The 21676-nt window shown below is 32.6% G+C and overlaps 1 protein-coding gene across 1 annotated transcript; it reads left to right on the top strand.

Annotated features, from left to right (window-relative positions):
• The first annotated feature begins 1562 nt into the window (after positions 1–1562).
• Positions 1563–17525, top strand: LOC110654646 (outer envelope protein 61). Its single transcript, XM_021810705.2, has 11 exons — positions 1563–1972; positions 3465–3695; positions 3873–3929; positions 4039–4167; positions 4742–4819; positions 4994–5064; positions 14049–14098; positions 14266–14515; positions 15509–16232; positions 16465–16608; positions 16872–17525. The coding sequence occupies exons 1-11, from the start codon at positions 1877–1879 to the stop codon at positions 17016–17018; spliced, it is 1977 nt and encodes a 658-aa protein (XP_021666397.2). The 5' UTR covers positions 1563–1876; the 3' UTR covers positions 17019–17525.
• The last annotated feature ends 4151 nt before the right edge of the window (positions 17526–21676 follow it).

Genomic DNA, 21676 nt, shown 5'->3' with positions numbered 1-21676 from the left:
AATTACATTATATGGCATTTAAAGTTGCAATGGATTGGGGATTTTAATAGCTTTACTATTGATCCCATCTACAAGGGTAAATGGTGATTAATGGGTTAAAGTATAAGGGCGTAGACGTCCCGTTTGAAAATGACAGGAGCCCAATTGTGCCTAAACTTTCTTAGAGAGCTTGAATTGTACTTTTTAATATACTTTAAGTCTTATTTTCACCTTTGGCCATTTACTAATTTATATAGTTAACTATGTTGGTAAAATTAATATAATTCATATATCTATCATGATACATGAATGTGCTAGAAATATTATAAACAATTATTTAAAGAAATTCATTTAAAAAATAGTTTTAATAAGTTTTACTCACCTTAGGGTGTCGACTCTTACTGTTTTACATACTACTAGATGACTCTTAGACGCCTTGGTTTTTAGGTCCTTCATGTACTAACTCTTGTCTATAAGAAAGGGTTTGATAAGACCTTAGCTTTGGATTTAAAAAACATTAATTAAAAACACATTTTTTTAGGCGGAGTAAGTTTAGGGGTAGAATCTGAATGTTCAGCGTCCGAACTTGCCATGCACTTGTCATGTGACTGTTCTCATGTTTTGGTAGCCAAATTTTCACATTTCCGCTGTAAAATCTAGGATTTCGCAGAATTCATCCATAATAAAAAGTTAGGGTTTAAATCCTTAAATCTCAACATCAAGTCCTAAAATTTTCATTACAGGTTCATTATACCATTTTAGGCTTTAAACTACTTGAAACGTTCTTTATTTACTTAAATCTTTAGAGTTAAACTTAAATTTCATAACTTTTATACTAAACCCTAAAAACATCCTTAACTAAAACCTAAACCAATTTTATTTACAAATATTAACACTAAAACCTAAATAAACTAAGACGAAAGAGACTTACCTATTGTAGTTAGGGTTTTCAAAGAGAGAATCTTAGAGATGATTCTCTTTCATTAGAAGCTAAGCTAGGGTATTTTAGCTTGTAAGGGAAGAGAAACTAGGAGAAGATGAGAGAACATAGGGAGAAAAATGAAGAAAAAAAAAAAAGACCCATTAAGAGACAAGGACATTCAAGTTTTACATCTTGGTCTGAGCAATTTCAAGGGTTGAATATAAACTTTGGATGCCAAAATTATATAGGCAGACTTTTTACATTTAAACTTCTCTTTTCTTGTTCTTTCACCAAACAATCTACCTCCTTAAATTTTTTTCTCATTTAAAATTTCAAAAGGAATATCCTATCTCCAAGTAAAATTTTTTACTATCATAGATGAAAGGTGTTATATAATCTCCCAAAATTAATATTTAACACCTAAAAGGATTAAATATTAAGGTTAAAAACTAATCAATTCATTTATAATATCAAAATAATATTAATAAATAATTAAAAGTCATAATATTATAGTTACCTTTTATTATCCTCCCATCGAAAAGTTCCATAATTACCGAAAGCCAACTAATTACAATCAAATTTAACTTAATTTTTAATATTTTTTAACTAATATATTAAATCAGATATTGAACCTTGAGGGGCAAATACGTAATTTACCCATATTTCATTCTTCTTTCCTCTCCGTTAACGATTCAGAACCCATTCAGGTTTGGTAGGCGAATTCTTCTTCTGCAACAAGAAAATTATAAATGCTATAAAGACTTGCTTTTCTCCTATTCTTCAAATCTCTCTATAATAATCCAACTATCTTGTACCAGAATTTCGTATCTGATTCTATCACCATCGATTGCTTTCTTCAGTAATTGTACAAGTTTAATAGGTTCTTCCTTTTCAAGTGCAAATTGGCCTTTGTTTTTTTAATTTGAATTTGAGAGGCAATAATTTGTTAAGAACAGAGACCAAGAAAGAGATAGAATGTTTAACGGAATGATGGATCCTGAGTTGATCAGACTTGCTCAGGAGCAAATGAGTCGCATGTCAACCGCCGAGTTAGCCAGGATCCAACAACAGGTTTTTACCTTGTTTTGGGTTTTTATAATACTTGCAATTTAGTGCTGATTTGTTTGGAATTGCTAATCTTTGGTTGATCTTAGTTACTACTGGTTGAATTTGTTTGCTTTTTATTTGATGTTAGAACTCCTCTCTCTCTCTCTCTCTCACTTGGCTTTGTATATTTGTGAATCTGAATAGAGGGTCGTCAATGGATTTTTTTCCTTTGGGTGGGGAGGTGGGGTATATTTCTGAATTTGAATAAAGGGTCTCCCTGCATCTTGTATGGTTTGGTATTGGTTTTTCTGTGAGGATTTTTGGTTAATTTATTGATTGAGTTAGTGATCCATGAAATAATTCATTGATTGAATGGAATTGTTTCATATGCAAATCACTAATCATGAAAGGATGTTGAAATGACAACCCAGAGAAAATCTGTAATTTTTTTTTGGTTTATTGGTGGGGTTTGGCTGAACTTGCTCATTCAACATTTCGAATCACTGCAATCACTTTAAGTTTGTAACATTATCTTATTTGACTAGACAGAAAAATTCCCTTGGATTTAGCACTATTTTATCTGGTTTGTCTAAGGAAATATACAAAAAAGTGAAATAGATTCCCATAATACTCCTAATATCGATACATTTTATTTACATAATTTATTTATTTATTTATAATTTTTTAGTCCAATATTTGATCACTAATTTGACTTTATAAGAATGCATTGAGTGCATGGTTTTGATGTTATCTGATAAAAGAAAAGGAAAAGAAAATAATTGCTTTGCTTTATAGATTACATGTATGATTGAAAATTGTTTAGGTTCGAATCCACTTTTTTTAATGTATGATTACTGTTATTGTTTTTTAATAGTCATAATTAGTAATTTATGCATATGGTAAATCTAAGAGACCAAGTCTTACATTATGAACATTATTATTTGACAACTGAAAAGGAAAGTCAAAATTTTCTCAAATCTCCATCATAAAGATATAAATACTAATTTTGAAATCTATGTTACAATAGGCATAAAAGGATGTAAATAATAAAATCAATTGAGAATATTTCATCAAAATATTATTATTATTATTATTATTATTATTATTATTATTAAAAGCAATAATGGCTAAGTCTTTTCTTTTTTCTATTTTTTATTTTTTTATTTTTAAATCTCTCATTTCCATGGGAATATAACTTTTCCACCCTTTTGGATAGGAAAGTTATGGTGGAATCCAAAAGTTCAAGAATGTAATTTTATTTTAACGTATAGCACCCAAAAGAGAAGAATGTTAGATCCCAAGATCACTTTCCTGGGTGATTACAAGAAAAAATGAACCCATAGTAGTTTGTTGTCGCTTTAGTTTATTAATTAGGCTATAGCTAGTTTGTATGCTCATGCTATTCTTTTGAGTTGTCTTTTCTTTTCTTTTGTTGGTTTGGCCATCATTTGACATCTCTGGATTTCTTCACTTGTTGGCCACCTAGATTTTGATTCTCACAAAGGAGGTTTTGCAGATGATGTCTAATCCAGAGTTGATGAAAATGGCCTCAGAAAGCATGAAGAACATGAGGCCTGAAGACTTGAGACAGGCTGCAGAACAGTTAAAGTATACCGGTCATGAGGATATGGCTAAGATTGGTGAGAAAATGGCCAATGCATCACCTGAAGAGATAGCTTCCATGCGTGCCCATGTTGATTCCCAGATCAGCAATGAAATAACTGCAGCTCAGATGCTGAAGAAACAGGTAGTTATACTTCTTACATCAGATAATTGATATTCATTTTCTCTCTGTGAAGTTGCTTTCCCTCTGTATTGCCACTCTTGTTTCAGTGTAGCATTTTATTCATGTACGTGGTAGCGCTTGAAATTGTCAATTCCTTTGTGTTTGTTTTGCTAACATATTGACTCCACCCTTTATCAGGGTAATGAACTTCACGCCCTGGGAAGGTTCAAAGATGCCTTGCAGAAATATCTACTTGTAAGTGCTGAATATATGTATGTTTGTGTTTTCTTCTTGGAACAATCAAATCTTGTAGTTAATAAACTTTGAATTAATTCAACTCTTCTCCATCTTTTTATGATCTTAGGCAAAGAAAAACCTAAAAGGAATTCCATCCTCCAAAGGGATATCACTTTTGTTGGCATGCTCTCTTAACCTGATGTCATGTTACCTGAAAACAAGGCAGTATGAAGAATGCATAATAGAAGGGTCAGAGGTATGGAGCAGCCATGTTTTTAATAAATCGACATCTTTCGTGTTTGCTGTTCCTAACATCTCTGACTAATTATATTCCTGCATTAAACAACAAAATTTCATTTAGCAGTAAATCTCATAAAATAATTAAAGAACATAAATAAGTATTCCACCTACTGATGCAGCATAGGAATTTGATTGAATTTAGGATACTTAATAATTATATTCATTGTAGAATTAGGAAGTTTGGAGTTTTATTGTTTAGACTATTCTTAGGTTTATTATTCTATTAGGTTTGCTATTTTTCTCGTTTGTTTTATTTAGGATTCCTGATTAGTATTTGATTAGGGTTTCTTAATCCTAATAGTACTAGCATTGCTAGTCTATAAATACCAATTTAATTTGGGTATTGTTCTTGGACTTTTATTATAATTGTCGTTGACAACTAAATAAAGTTTTGAGAATAAGTTTTTCTTTTGTGTCTTGAGAATTTGTTTCTCTTAGTTCCTCTATTCTTCTTGTTTTACATCACCTATTATATTCATTTTAATATTCTGGGAATCTCTAAACAAGATTACATGTTTATATTATTTTAGGTTTTGAAATATGATGCAAAGAATGTCAAAGCTCTCTATCGGAGGGGCCAAGCCTATAAAGAACTAGGCCGATTGAAAGTAAGTTTATTTGTGTACATATATTGCTTGAAGTATTTGCTAAATTGCATGGCTAGAAATTTTTAAACTTGTACATTTATATGTTAATCTTCTCATTTGGCAAAGTTATGCAATTGTGCAGTTTATGGTAATATCCTCTTTTGCAAATTTATATGATTTTTATGGTTTTCTTAGGATGCTGTCTCTGATTTGAGCAACGCACATGAAGTTTCTCCTGATGATGAAACTATTACAAATGTTTTAAGGTATGGATTCTTCTAAATTTCTTTGAATGACCCATGTGCAGAAAGAAGCATTCATGAAAATGTTCCTAGTGTTGTTAGATGTTTTCTTCTGACATTTTATGGCTTTCTAAAGCAGATGAAGTTTTTACGTTGTTAGTCTCATACTTTTATACCTGCCAAATGTTAAGCCTTCTCTTTTATTTGGTTTTGGCATCAGTTGTGTCAGATCAAGTACAAATTCAAAATTCTAAAATCCCAAAATGAGCCATTTTCTTGGAGTATTGAGGAAAGTCCTATAGTGGCTATTGTATGAAGAGGGAATTTTCAATTAGCAATTTAGCATATAAATTGGATAGAGATAGACATGTATAGAGGGGTAGTTGCTGCCTGGTATGGAGTAAGGACCAGTAGAGTTGACAAAAGAATTCACTAATACCTGCCCTGGATCCTTATCTTCTTGCTTTAGTAATTAATTAATTGTGTATATTTGAGTATCATATCTTATAGCATGTGTGAATCCTGATTTGCATAATTACATGAAACCAAAGTTGGGTTAAATCAAAAGAGTTATTGAGGGATATATTATAGTCCAAGTGATGTAGAACCACAAAGAACACTTAAAGGGAATGGGAAACAATTCTCAAATTTGTATTAATTCTTAAAATAAATTATCAAATCGTCAATAATAAAAGTCTCTAATAAAGTAACTAGATGGCATAGGTGTTCATAGTATAATATTAATCCTACTACTATCAGGATTAGGAATCTCAAAATAAGAAAATACTAAACCAATCTAACTAGGAATATGAATCAACACTAACTAGGAAAAGACTAAATGTAATAGAACTTTAAATCCTAACCTAAATAATAGAAATCTAAAACTTCTTAACTTTACAATGAAAAATTAAGCTGAAATAATTCCTAAATCTAGTCCTCTTTGACTGCATCATATTCTCCTCTGGTTGGAGAAAACTTGATCTCAAGTTTTGTTGTGTAGAAGAATCATGAGCTGAATTTAGAGAACATGCAATCTTATTTTCTTGGATAGTAACAATAAGATTGAAACAAAGAACTTCATGCTTCCTTTACATACCTAAAAACATCTGAACATATAAAATCAACTACATCTGCAATTGAAAGGCTTTTCAATTTATCAGGAACAAAAGAATTAGATAAATTTTCAATTTCCATTGTCTTCTCAATGGTTTGTTTTTCTTCTTTTCCTAGGATTGATTCCTTAAATCTTCTTGCTTATTTTCATCAGCTTCTTTCGCAAGAATAGGTTCCTTAAAATTTTCCAACTCAATTATTTGTGTCTGAAATAATGAAGTTGCTTCAATATGCTATATATTTCATCTTCCTTCAAGCATAGTTATTAAAGGTTCAAAGCACATGCCTGAACGAGGCAAGGTGCAAAAATAAAAGAAAAATATTAAAAATCAAATAAATGTGAATATTCCATCAAATTTTAAATAATGTAAAATTAAAAAAAATAATAATTAATAATAATTCAAGAAATAATAATTTTGCAATCCAAATAAAATAAAAATAAACTACTAGATTACTTCTAGCTACTGTATTATTACTGAACTCATATGAGTGAACATAGGCTTGTGAACAAATTTCTTCTTAAGATTGCTTATTATTACTCTAGATTTTTTCCTTTTCCTTTTTCTGATTAGGCTGGAGACAACTAAAATATGCAAACATATAAGGAAATCATCGACTAAACTAAAATATAAGAGGAAACTAAAAAGAAATAAGGCTTTCTAGCTTGCATATTTTAATTTTAGTTTCCTTATATAATTATTTTTTGGAAATATGTATTGGTGAAAACTCAAAATGTAACCCCATTTAAAGAAAGATTGCTTTTCTTTTTTTTTTGGGGTAAAATTGGATTGCTTATTATTAAGAGTCTAGATATAAGGAAATCATTGACTAAAAAGGAAATCATGTACTGGAGAGCAAACATATAAGGAAATCATTGAAAATTTGTATTAGTGAAAAGTCAAAACATAGCCCCATTGAAGGAAAGATTGCTTTTTTTTTTTTTTGGTAATATAAGATTTCTTATTATTACTCTAGATATAAGGAAATCATTGGAGGAAAGATTGCTTTTTTATTTTTTATTTTTTTGATAATATAAGATTGTTTATTATTACTCTTTATAAAAGGAAGTCATTGAATAAAAAGGAAATTATTGACTGGTGAGCAAACATATGAGCAAATCATTGACCAAAAACTAAAATATAAGAAAAAGCAATCATTGACTATATAGGAGGTGAGTTAGCTTCTTCTTTTTCTTCTCTTCTTCTTTTGGGTATGGGCTGCTACTCTGGTTCTCTATTGCAACGCTTGCGTAAAAAAAAAAAGGGATCTGCAACACTTTTATAAGCCTTTGATGGCCTCACCTAGGCTCCCCTGGCACCTTGTTGCGCCTAGTGGCACCTGAGGAGGTCGCTTGCCTTTCCTTGCTTGAAGCAATGACCCTTGCGCCCGTTGTGCCTCGCGCCTCAGGTGCGCCTTTGATAACAATGCCTTCAAGTACTCTCTCCTACTTGTAAAATTTGTTTGGTGGTTTGATAATCGTAAACTAAGTCAGGAGGACAATATACAATAAACTAAGTCAGGAGGTCAATATACAACACTGCAATTGTTCCTTGTAGTTATCAATTTTAGCTTGTAGTCTTTAAATTTCATTCCACATAGAGTCTCGCTAAAAACACAATTCAAAACTTTTACCTGCCTTAAATATTTGTTTCTGTCTAAAATGGATTGTCAAAATTGGAATCATGATGTTGAAATTAGCTCATAAGATCAAAATAGAATAGATGAAATGGAGGAGTACGATGGGTGTGCTATGTGATATTAGGATTGTTGACAAAGTGAAAGGTAAGTTCTATAGGAATGACCATGGCAGACAGCGAGACATAGACAAGGTACATACAGTGAAATCTGTTGAGTGTTGGTCGAGTTGTGATTTGGGTTGAAAGTTTTCAAGCAACTTGTAATTCGAATTTACGCTAGGGGAGTCGCTTGGTCACAGGAAGGGGCTTGGTGGTTGTGGTGTGGTGGTTTGGTTACTAAGCAGTGGTGGTATAGTGAAGGACAGTGGTTGGGCTTGTTGTGAGGCTCAATTTTGCGATGGAAGTGGGGACAAGGGTAAAATTAAGGGAAGAAAATTTCTCGATAGAAGCTAAAACTCAAATTAGCTTCTAATTGCTCATATGCAACAAATCAAATTGACTATGATACCAAATGATGAAAAACCACAAAGAACTCTCAAGTGGGATGAGAAACAATTCTCAAATTTGTATTAATTCTTGAAATCAATTCTTATACTTTCTATAATAAGTCTAATAAAATATCTAAATGACATAAGTATTTATAGTATAATATTAATCCTACTATTATTAGGAATTAGGATAAAAAATCTAAAAAAAAAAAAAAAAAAAAAAAACTATACCAATCTAATTGGGAATATAAACCAACACTAACTAGAAGAATACTAAATGTAATAAAACTCTTCAAGATATTCCTAAATAAAAAAAAATCTAAACTTATTTTTACAATGAAAAATTAAATCAAAATAATTCCTAAATTTAGTCTTGACTGCATCACCCAAGTTTTTAGTTTTAAGCAGAAATAAAATGAAACTAATTTAATGCAACTTTATTAACTACGATGGTAGATAAGGATGTGGGGTTAGGTTGGATCTAGTATTAGCATTTCAGAGGATGTTTGATAACATAATTAAGCACTTAATTGCAGCACTTTTTTATTTGTTTGTTTCATATTTTTTACCTACATATCACTTAAAAGTTTCAATTAAGTTGAAATTCTCTTAAAATGACAAGTCAAAATTCTTAACTTAAAATAAAAAGTCGATATAAAACTAATTTATTGATATTAAATTGAGCAATTTATTTTCAGAAAATACCTAACTTTACAATTTAAAATTTTAAGCATTTATCTTATCCAACAATTTTAGCTGTTAAATATTTAGTATTTAATTTTCAGTTTTACCGAACACTACTTTAGTGTTCATTTCAATATTAGGCACTATCGTGCAAAGGGTTGGGGCAGTGTAGTCAAAAGCGTAAAACGTGTTCGCTAAAGCTAAAAAGTGTAGTGATAAATAGAAAAATGCTTTTACATATGCTAAGGGAAGCACATTTAATGAAGTTTTTTTTTTTTTTTGGGGGGGGGGGGGGGGGGGGGGGGGGGGGGGGGGGGGGTTTTTGCGTTTAAAGCACAAAAAAAGAGAGCCTCAACTTGAAGATGTTGAGACTGATTTATATGAAGATTTTAATGGAAATAGATCTTATTTTGGAGATGAGGATGAAAGTGTTGAGGACTTTGATGGGAAATCTAGTGAAGACCTTTAGGTTGTGACTATACATTTGAATGCTAAAAACTTTTGGATGTTTGATGATTTTTTAAGGGTTTAAATTTTATATAGAGTATTGTATTTTTTTTTTTTTTTGCAACTCAACTCAACTCAACTCAACTAAGCCTTTATCCCAAAAATTTGGGGTCGGCTATATGGATTCGCTTTTTCCACTCTGAACGATTTTGGGTTAAATCCTCAGAAATGTGTAATGCTTCTAAGTCATGCTGTACTACTCTCCTCCAAGTCAATTTAGGTCTACCCCTTTTTTTCTTTCTATCCTCTAGCCTAATGTGCTCTACTTGTCTAACTGGAGCCTCCGTATGTCTACGCTTCACATGACCAAACCACCTCAATCTCCCTTCTCTCAACTTATCTTCAATTGGCACCACTCCTACCTTTTCTCTAATACTTTCGTTACGGACTTTATCTAGTCTAGTATGACCACTCATCCACCTTAACATTCTCATCTCTGCAACTCTTATCTTAGATGCATACGACTCTTTCAGTGCCCAACACTCACTACCATATAGCATAGCCGGTCAGATAGTCAGATTGGTAAAATTTTCCTTTTAATTTATTGGGAATCTTACGATCACATAAAACTCCGTGGCACGTCTCCACTTCAATCATCCCGCTTTAATCCTATGACTAACATCCTCCTCACATCCCCATCTACTTGAAGGATCGAGCCTAGATATTTAAAGTGATTACTTTGGGACAGTGCCACTCCATTCAAACTAACTCCTTCCCTATCACCAGTTTGGCCTTCACTGAACTTGCAATGCATGTATTCTGTTTTCGTTCTACTTAACTTAAAACCCTTTGACTCTAGAGTACTTCTCCAAAGTTCTAGCTTCCTATTGACTCCTTCTCGTGTCTCATCTATCAGAACAATATCATCCGCAAACATCATGCACCAAGGAATACTCTCTTGTATATGTTTCAGTTCATCTAAAACTAATGTAAAAAGGTAAGGGCTTATGGCTGATCCTTGGTGTAATCCAATTGAGATCGGAAAATCTCTTGTGTCCCTCCCACTGTGCGCACAATAGTAGTTGCTCCTTCATACATATCTTTCAATACTTGTATGTACCTAATAGATACCCTCTTTTGTTCTAACGCATTCCATAAGACCTCTCTTGGAACACTATCATAAGCCTTCTCCAAATCAATAAAAACCATGTGTAGATCTGTCTTCGCAGGTCTATATTTCTCCAGCAAGCTTCTAAGGAGACGGATCGCTTCCATAATTGAACGACTGTGCATGAAACCAAATTGATTGAGAGAGATAGAAGTAGCATGACGTAGTCGATGCTCCACAACTCTCTCCCACAACTTCATAGTATGGCTCATGAGTTTAATTCCCTATAATTTGAGCAACTCTGTATGTCTCCTTATTTTTACAAATAGGTACTAACAGACTCTTCCTCCCTTCCTCAGGCATTTTCTTTGAGTTTAGAATCTTATTAAATAATTTAGTTAACCATGCCACTCCTATATCTCCCAAATACTTCCACACTTCAATTGGTATTTCATCGGGTCCACAGGCTTTACCTACTTTCATTCTCTTAAGTGCTTCCTTTACTTCTAAAGATCTAATCCTTCTAGTATAATTTACATTCTTTTCTATTGTTCTATAATCTATATTCACGTTATTTCCATTTTGACTATTATTAAAGAGATCATTAAAATAATTTCTCCATCTTTCTTTAATGTCCTCATCTTTCACTAACACTTTTCCTTCTTTATCCTTAATGCACCTAACTTGATTGAGATCTTGACATTTCCTTTCTCTACTCCTTGCTAATCTATAAATATCTTTCTCCCCTTCTTTAGTTCCAAGTTTCTCATATAACTTTTCAAAGGCCTGTGCTCTTGCTTGGCTAACTGCCTTTTTTGCCTCTTTCTTTGCTATCTTGTACTGTTCATATGCCTCATTATTATCACATTTAGTTAATTTCTTATACCATTCCCTTTTTCTCTTCGCTGCCTTTTGTACTTCCTCATTCCACCACCATCTCTCTTTTGAGGGTGGTCCATGTCCTTTAGACTCCCCAAGTACTTTTCTAGCTACTTCTCTAATCTTTGATGCCATCTGTATCCACATATCATTGGCCTCCATATCTAGCTTCCATACTTCAGACTCAAGAAGCTCATTTTTGAACTTCACTTGCTTTACTCCTTTGAACTCCCACCACTTTGTTCGAGCTACACTATTTCTTCTGACCTTACTTGAATTGTTCCTAAACTTGACATCCAAGACCACCAACCTATGTTGACTTGTTAAAGCCTCTCCTGGAATGACCTTGCAATCCTTGCATAGAGCTCTATTTGTCTTCCTGGTTAAGAGGAAGTCGATTTGGCTTCTATGTTGCCCACTTTTGAAAGTCACTAAATGTGACTCTCTTTTTATAAAGTAGGTATTTGCTAGTATTAGGTCGTATGCCATAGCAAAATCCAGGATGCTTTTTCCCTCCTCATTTCGACTGCCAAAACCAAAACCTCCATGAACATTCTCATAACCTTGCCTATCACTTCCTACATGTCCATTCAAATCTCCACCAATGAAAACATTCTCTTCATTCGGTATGCTTTGCATTAAATTATCCATATCTTCCCAAAACCTTTGTTTACTCTCACTGTCTAGTCCTATTTGTGGGGCATAAGCACTAACTATATTTATTGTTTCTCCGTCTAGTACTAGCTTTACTAGTATAATTCTATCTCCTATTCTTTTCACAGCTACTACTGCGTCTTTCAATGTCCTGTCTATGATTATACCCACTCCGTTCTTGTTTCTCTCCTTTCCGGTAAACCACAATTTGTAACCTGAATTACCCACTTTCTTACTTTTCTATCCTACCCATTTAGTCTCCTGAATGCAAGCAATATTCACCATTCTCCTTTCCAAGGTATCCACAAGCTCCATTAATTTTCCTGTAAGTGATCCAACATTCCAAGTACCAACCCTGATCCTTCTCCTATCCTGCTCCTTCCTAATTGGTCTCCTTCTATGATATCTTCTATTATTTTCTATGTCTATCTTGTGTTCTGTTCCACTATTTGTTCTATTATCTGTCCTATGGACTAACTTCTTTACCCACACCCGTCCATGATGTGGGAACCCTTGCTCACTTAACACCACACCCGGGCGCCGGCATGGCGCGTCGCTTTCGGTGAACGCCCTACACCCTTGCATATTTATCACTACACCCGGGCTCCGATGTAGCGCGTCGTTAGTAGAGGACGCCCCAACGTTTATATCATTTGAATCCATACCATAGGGTGTGACGAAATTTTTTTTTTTTTGCATATTACATTATTAGTTAATTTTTTAATAATTTTGGGCTTCCTTCAATAAAGTGAGCGCTTTTTTTGCCCTTTGCGTTTTAAGGATGGGGTGATGCATTACTTTTAGTGCGCATTATGCTTTTAACTACCTTGGGTTGGGGACATGAATGATATTGTTCACAAAATATTGTAGGGTGGTGGAAATGTTAAAGGTTGATTTAAGTGTCATGTTTAAAAAATCTAATATTACAACTAGGCCAAGTTTATGATTCAATAGCGAGTGTTGAATACTTGAATGGTTATGGGGGAGGGGCGCATGTTTATATAATGACAAAAGTTGAAATGAGATGTTAAGATAGATGTTGGAAATAAAAGAGAGGGCCAAATAAGAAAAAAAAAGGTGCATTCATAGGGAGGTGGAAGTGGCATTTGTTGATAAGGTAGCTAGTTCTCCTAATATAATACGGTCATGTCCAATTTAGATATATGAAGAAACATCATGGAGTAAATAAATTATAATGGCAAAGAAGAGAACAATGTTGAATGTGGGTTAAATTGTTAAGAAAAAATGTTCGTGTAATAATATTTCTCAGGAAGTTTGGCCTAAATGGAACAGAAAGGCAAAGCTAATTAGTTGAGGAATATTAATTAGTTGAGTAGGGTAGCAAACCTCTTTGTCTATCCTCTGTTGAATATTGGAACTTTACCAAAAATTGTTGGCCCCTAGTGATTCACAATTTAGGTCAGACGACCTCAATTATGGATCATTAGCGATTTGGGATGTCAAAATTAGTGGTACAACTTCCAAGAAGGAACAATCATGGGTGGAGAATCAAACAATTCAGTCACACAAATATCAGATAATTTTGTTATTATTATGCTGCGAACGTTGCGTTTTGGATATGTTAGTAGCACTGAAGTAGTTAACATGGCATTTTTAATTGAAACTAATTTATTGTACTTACAGGGAATTCAAAATCTTTGTGGTTATTCTTTGTATATTCCATATATAATATTTTGCTTTCCTCAGTATGCAATCCACAAAAGCATTTTATATTTTGGATAATAATGTTTTGCTCAATAAAAAGCAATCCGCATAAGCCTATCGCATTACTAAACAAGAGTGATTGATTCAATAGGTGACAAAGTCTACTGTTAAGTTTTGTGGAACTATGTTTCTCTTTTAACTTTATTCTTTAATGATTTACTGCAGTAAGATAAATTCTGTACATCTTATTGTAATTTCCAATAGAAATATAACGAAAAGGCACTTGTATTTAACAAGGCACATTGGTTAATTTTTTTTTCATTGTTAATACAGGGATGCCAAGGAAAGATTGACTCAAGAAGGTGTTCATTGTGCATCAAGTGGTAGCTTGTTCCTTCATCTAGCTTGTGTGTGTGTGTGTGTGTGTGTCCATGTCTTTATGGGTCTCCCTTTTCTCCATTTCACTTCTTTATTGCATATGATGTATGAACTTTACACCTCATTTTTTTTCTAAAGTTCTTAATGGTCGCTCCCTGTTTTTGCTAAACAGGATTGATAATTGAAGAAATAACTGAAGAAGTTGAGACTAAATCTTCTCAAAACCTAGGTTCATCTGCAGAATATTCAGTCTCACAACCACAGCAATTTGATGATGCTCCTAACAGTGAAAGTAGGGCTAATGGCTGGGGTTCAACCAAGCAAATTGTTGATGCTCCTAATGGTGAAAGTAGGGCTAATGGCAGGGGTTCAACCAATTCAGAGTCTCTGCATGCTTTAAAAGATGACCCAGAATCTATAAGGTTATTTCATATCCATCTGAAAGTTTCTCCACTTTTTATTTATTTGTTCACCTTATTTCTTCTTCTTCCTTTCATAACCCTTAGCCTTTGTTTGGTTCCTTAATTGTGCAATGGAAATGAAAAGTAGAGGAAAAGAAAAGAAAAAGAAAAAGTCTACTTTCCGTTATATGATGTAAGGGTATATTTGTAACTTCATCCTTTATAATTTTTTTACTTTCTCATTTCCCTCTTTTTCACTCCAAATTGGGGGACAAATTTTTAGAGGTTTGGAAGGAAATTGGGAAATCTTATGGCCATTGTTTTCCCCTCTTTTCCTTTCTCAAATTGCTATCCAAACAAAAGTAAATAGAGAAATGATATTTCTTTTCCATACATTTCCCTCAAAACAAACAAAGCATCAAGGTACCATGCAAGATGACTCAGTTGAGCCCTAAACCCAAGCTAGTTGGCTAGCATGTGAAGGATTTTTTTTTTATTATTATTTTTTTTCACTTAGGATTTATTGTTTTGATTGACTTCTCTTTTGTTTGAACATTTAAATTAATTGGAATCTTATGTTGCAAGAAGTACTTAGAATTTCAGTAGCCTTTTTCTTCAAGGCTACTGCTATAGTAATGTCACCAATGATTTTCTCCTTGTTTTTGTTGTTTCTATGCTCGTCATAATAAGAAGTTTGGTTTTATCAGTCATAAGCATAGTAGTATGAGAAACAACAAAGATGATTACTAAAATAAAAATTGATAGTGAGTAACCAAAATAATAATAATAATAATAATAATAATAATAATAATAACCCAAAAAGTACAAAGAAAAAAAAAAGGAAAAAAAGCACGTGCGCATGCAATCTCTCTCTCTCTTACACAAAATTCTTAGAGAAAAAGATTTTTTGCGGAACCGTGAATTTCTTCTGTATTTTCTGCATTCATGAAATTGACTAAAATTTTTTGGTTCCCTGTTAACATTTCACTCTTTTTTCTCCCCCCCTCTTAGCAGATCATTCCAAAACTTCATATCTAATGCTGATCCTGAAACTTTGGCTGCTTTAAGTGGTGCAAAAGCTGGAGAGGTGTCTCCTGATATGTTCAGGACTGCCTCAAATATGATCAGCAAGATGTCACCGGAAGAGCTCCAGAAAATGATTCAAATGGCCTCCTCATTTCAGGGGGGAAACCCATATGCTGCTGGTGGTTCTTCAGATGCTAGTCTTAACAGCTTCAGACTCAGTTCAGCTCCTCCAAACGTGTCGCCAGACATGCTTAAAACAGCAACTGATATGATTAGTAAGATGCCTCCACAAGAGCTTCAGAAAATGTTTGAAATGGCAGGTTCTTCAGATGCTAGTTTGAACAGCTTCAAACCCAGCCCAGTTCCACCAAATGTGTCACCAGACATGCTTAAAACAGCGACTGATATGATGAGTAGGATGCCTCCAGAAGAGCTTCAGAAAATGTTTGAAATGGCATCCTCTTTGAGAGGAAATGACTCAATTCCTACAACATCAGCTTTAAGTACTAATGGACTAAATTCGAACACTGGGTCAAATCTGACAGGACGTCAAGGAAGTTTTGCAGTTCATAGGAATGTCAGCAGTGAAACAAGTTCATCTAATGGTTTATGTTCAAGCTCAAAAAATACTTCTCAGCCAAGCTTTCCTAGCTCAACTGCTGATGTGCAAGAACAAGTGAGAAACCAAATGAAAGATCCAGCTATGCGACAGGTATGTTGATTTGGTTCACTTCATTTTGTTCAGGCGAATGAATCCATATATAAGTGAAAGCATTCCATTTTGGATGCTTATGAATTTTAAATAAGAATCTTTAATTTTTGTAGCAGTTAAGTTAATATCATGCATGGGTAGGGTAGATGGTGATTTTTAACTTGCATTTTTGTAATATACTTGAGACCATAATTTTAATTTCAAATGTGTGCGGTTGCGTGCAAATTTGCAGATGTTCACATCAATGATGAAGAATATGAGCCCAGAGATGATGGCCAACATGAGTGAACAATTTGGATTGGAACTTTCTCCGGAAGATGCAGCAAAAGCTCAAAAAGCTATGTCGTCTTTATCACCAGAGGACCTGGATAGAATGGCACGTTCTTTACCCTTTGTGACTATTGAAACACTTTTCTCTCAGATTTAGTACCAATCTTTGCCATTTTCCTCTTAGTTTTTAACAGTTACGGAATTCTGTGAGAAATTATAATAATGGAAGAAAATGAATCCAACCTTAACCCCACCCCTCCCCCCACCAAAAAAAATAAAAAGCATATGGGGTTGGTAGCTATGGTTGATATTGTATTCCTTGTAATTCATTGATGAGTACTAATTCTATTTTCCCCTAAATTGTTACAGATGCGATGGGCAGATAGGATCCAGAGAGGAGCTGAAGGTGCAAGGACTGCAAAAAACTGGTTACTAGGGAGGCCTGGTATGATTATGGCCATGTGCATGCTCCTCTTAGCCATGATCCTTCACTGGCTGGGCTACATTGGGAGGTAGGGAGGACCCAACTCTTTTTTAAAAGTTTTCTCAGACAAGTTTAACCTTCAGCTCTGTTTAGATCGACCAGACCATTCGTGTATCCTTGAAATAAGAATGGGAAGTAGAAAGGGAATCGGACAGTACATGGAATGAAGAAAATTGAGAAATTAGAGAGCAGGTTTAATTTGTGCGTTGGGTGAAGAAGATGATAGCCATAATTGTTTGATTTGTTGTACTTCTGATTTTTGTTTGTGGACTATTAGGGAGGAGATTAGAATTCCTAAAAGGGGGTCTCAGAAAGGAGATTCTAAGTTATTGAGCTAATGTCCACTAACTTTGTGTTAACGCTATATAATTTGGTGTGCAGCATATGGAGGTTATGAGACCCACCACTAAACAAAATTAAGGTTTTTTATTTATTTATTTTTATTTTTTATTACAAGGATAGCAATCCACTGAAGTGTTGATGAATTGAAGAAAATGGAATTTACAATATCAATGCCAATTTCTTGAGAGATTGATATACATCCTCTGATTCTGTCAAATTACGGATGTTTGTGCCAAATGCAGTAAATATAGAGGTGCAAGTGATCGGGTTCAGGTTATGGATCATCAAAATATTATAATTTTTTTTTTTATAGAAAAGTTTATTTTATTAATTTAATTTTTAATTGTCGAGAAGTGTTAAACTGGTAGAGCTACGCATTGAATTGAGTTGCGTAGTTTGGTTTGTTGACACTGGTATGCTCTTTAATTTTCTTCTTCTACATTGTCGATGTGAACTTGTTTTTACAAGTCATATTCTAACACTCTTTAAGTGTAACTGGGTTAAGCTCAGATTCATAGAGGCTCACAGGCCCAAACGTCACTTACCTTCGTATGAGATGGTCCATCTAACTTGAGTTTGGGTACTCTTAGTTTTGCCTTTAAGATCTAGCTCTCAGGGCTAGCCCATGGTTCCTCTTGAGTTCGGCTAATGGTTCCTCTTGAGTTCGGCTTGATTAGTTCAGCTCACGAGTCTCGCTCACTAGGGTTCAGCCCATCATAGTTTCGGGTATCAGATCTACGATTGTTGAGTCTCATTGCTATAAAACATTGTTGAGAATTATGAACATAGGAATGTGAATATCTAAATAGTAGGGAGCACGCTGAACTGGGTTCCTATCATTAAAATGGCCGAAGTCATTTTAGTTTAGTTTGTCAGCACTTATAAACTCTTTGAATTTCTTTTATATCTTACTGATGTGAGACTTGGGTCAAAAAAGTTATATTTCAACATTAATTGAAATTTAAATTGATCGAATCAATTAAAATAAATTATTTTCGGATTAAGTCGGTGAAAGGTTTAATTTGATTGATTATTTAGTTTGAGAAATTTCAAATTTTATATTAATTAGAATGAGCATTGATTAATTTGACATGGTTTCAAAAATCAAATAAATTGAAAATTTTAACATCTCACACTAAATCAAATTATGAACAAAAATTAATCGAGCGAAATCAAACAAATTCAAATCTTATGTAGATTAAATTAAATCAAATTGAATTGGTTTGTATTTTGATACAATTTAATTCGATTTATTAATTTAGGTTTTATTTTGAGTTTTTCTAACTTATTGTAGACTTATTTTAATTATATTTTTTATTTTCAATTTTAATTTGAAATCTAATAATAAAAAATTGAAAGATTAAATTATTCTTTAAATTTTAATATAATTAATTATATAAAATATAATAAATTATTAAATTTAATTTGATTTTATTAATTTTTTTATTCAATTTAATTTGATATTATTAATTTTTTAAAAAAGTTTAATTAAACTGAATAGATTAAATTTATTAAAATAAAAAAAAAACCAAATTCAATTGTTAAAAAGTTAAATTAAATTAACTCAATCGGTCGCCCTCTAATTAATGAACCGAGTCAAAATTTATTGCGCACGATAAAATGCACCATAGGGATTCCGCCTGACCACAATGACGTGCGGAAGTCTCACAAAATTTTGAGTTATGCCTTATCCCCATCCTCAATATTACTTCTTCCATGGAATAAACAACTTGACTCTGCCATGTACTTTATTTTTTATTTTTTATTGCAAAACTTAATGCAACACGTATTTTCAACAAAACAAGTTATCCAATATCTAAAATATTATAACTTTCAAATCATTTTACAGACTATTATATCTTTTTTTTTTTTTTTTACTGAATTTCAGTCAATTTATAAAATATATTTCAATTCAAAAGACACATAAAAGTCTAATTTTTCATCTCTAATAAATTTTTTAAATCATTTTAAAAGGCATTTGATTTAACTATTTATTTTTAATTATGAATTTAAAATATATTTTTTAATTTATAAATAAGTTAAAACAAATAATTGAATGTATAATAAAACTATTTCAAATTACTTTTAAATAGTTTAATTGTTTGGTTAACAAATACTTAAAAATAATTTAATATGTCAAAATATCAAAAAGTACTATAATATTTTTAAGTAATTGAGAATTTCTGGGAACAAGAGTAAAGTAGATATTTTAACTAATAAAAAAAATATTTATATTTTCAAAATTATTAAGGTAATATAATTTTTTAATCAAAAATGTTTTTAAAATAAATATATAATTAGAAATATAGATATTTTATTTATGATTTTTAATTTATTTTAAGTATTTTTTTTTAATTTTTTAAACTAAATACTATTTTATATATAATTTGTTGGACGATGGATCCCTTCAGCATGGAGGGCCCGTACAAGTGGCAAAAATCAGTAACAATTGTGACCTCAATTTGAAAAGAGAAAAAAAAAAAGAAAAAGAAAAAAAAAAGATCGAGGGAGAGTCAATTTTTGCGGCTAACGCCTTTCGATAGCACACAATTAGGGATTTGCACGTATTTTTAGTTGTTTGGAAAATCGATAGCATGAAATTCGAGGCAAGAAATTCAAATTGAATTCGTATTCATGCACCAATAAATAGGCAAGAGCTTAACTTTCTTTAGTTACTCAAATTTCTGAAAGGAAATCCAAAACTTGTAGCTCTAAAGAAATTTTATGAGAGAGTTTATGTGAGTTTTGAGAAATTTTTTTTAAGAAGAGAAGTGACAAAAATAATGAAAAATTATTGTGAGTATTTTTTAGAATACTTTGAATGTCACTATTTTTTTATTGATCTCATTTTTAAAAACTCTCTTTTTACTTACTATTTGTAATAGTGGGAGATTTGTATAGAGTTTAGCCCGTGGATGTAACAACTTAAGATAGGGGCTATTATCAGCATTAGGGATCGAGTCAACTTAAAACTACTGGAACCCGTAGTAAGCCTAAAACCTATAAAATATACATATATTCTTGTATCTTACCATCTAAGCATACTCCAAACCATTACACTTTAGTTTTTTCATACATACTTAGACATTCATAACATAAATTTAGTTTTGAACCTTAACATATATAAAACACTAAAGCGTAATGGTTTAGCATGTATACTCCCAAAGAAGTTAACATAAACATTGACATCATTACTCATACTTAAAATGTTACAAAATTCCAATTTTTTGTCATGACCAGCACAATGATATCCATTCACATCTTACATGCCTATATACTCATATATCATACATGAAGAAAAGCTCTAAAGTTACTCTTGATGCTCTCTCTGCATAAAACTCTTCTAATTCTGTAAACCTACATTTAGGGGTTAGGGGAAAGGGGCAAACTTACACATGCTCAGTAAGTAAACTAACCAACATTAATTATATCATTCATTTCATAAGTATGCAATGCATCATCCAAATAGGTTTTCACATTATAAACATTTCATGTAGGATGGACTTACCCCGAATCCAATCGTCCGGCTCATACAAAGGATTCTTAGGACTTTTGTTTAAAACATGACATGTGTCATGCACCCGAGGCAACTTGGAGATCTCCCCTGACGAGGCATCATAAAGATCTCCTCATGGGATTTATTTATGGATCTATAACATACATAACATAATATAGTCATAAACATGGGGAGAGTCAGTGGGCCATCCATCATCCATCAATGCACCAATAACAATTATATAATTATGCAACATCTTTTTGTTTTAGATACATACATCCTAAATAAATATGACATGATGCATGAGGATAATCATAAATTAAATTTAATAGTTTACATTTATTAAGGTTAGAATTACTTACCTCTTGTAGCCTGTCAACCACCCAACTCGAATGCTAGTTATCCTTGGAACCTTAACCTTTCGAGTCCCTCAAGCCCAATCCTATAAAATTAGACCCTAGAGAGTTATACAAGGTTCTAAAACTCTATACATATATTAAACATCTTATTCTAGGCCCTTAGGAATCATGAAATTGGGTTTTGGAACCTTGGAATCGAAGGAGAAATAAAATGGACAAAACAAAATTTGGCTGTCGAAGTCTTGGGATTTGGTTGTCAAACCTAGAGAATTCCTAGATTTTTTGAGAAACTGCATGCTTTGGCTGTCGAACCTTTGAATTTCTAGAATTTTCAAGTAAAAAACTTGCAGAATCCTTCTCCCATCAACACCCAAACTCACTTCAAAGTTTCAAAACTCAAACCAAAAACATATACACATATCTAGGGCCTAAAACAACTTGAAAACATGCTTAATACCCATATAAATTAACTAAAAACTCAATTCCTAAGTTT

Source organism: Hevea brasiliensis, chromosome 6, assembly GCF_030052815.1.
Source record: "Hevea brasiliensis isolate MT/VB/25A 57/8 chromosome 6, ASM3005281v1, whole genome shotgun sequence".
NCBI lineage: Eukaryota > Viridiplantae > Streptophyta > Magnoliopsida > Malpighiales > Euphorbiaceae > Hevea > Hevea brasiliensis.
Note: the sequence above shows the minus strand (reverse complement) of the source record. Positions and strands in the feature narration are given on the sequence as shown.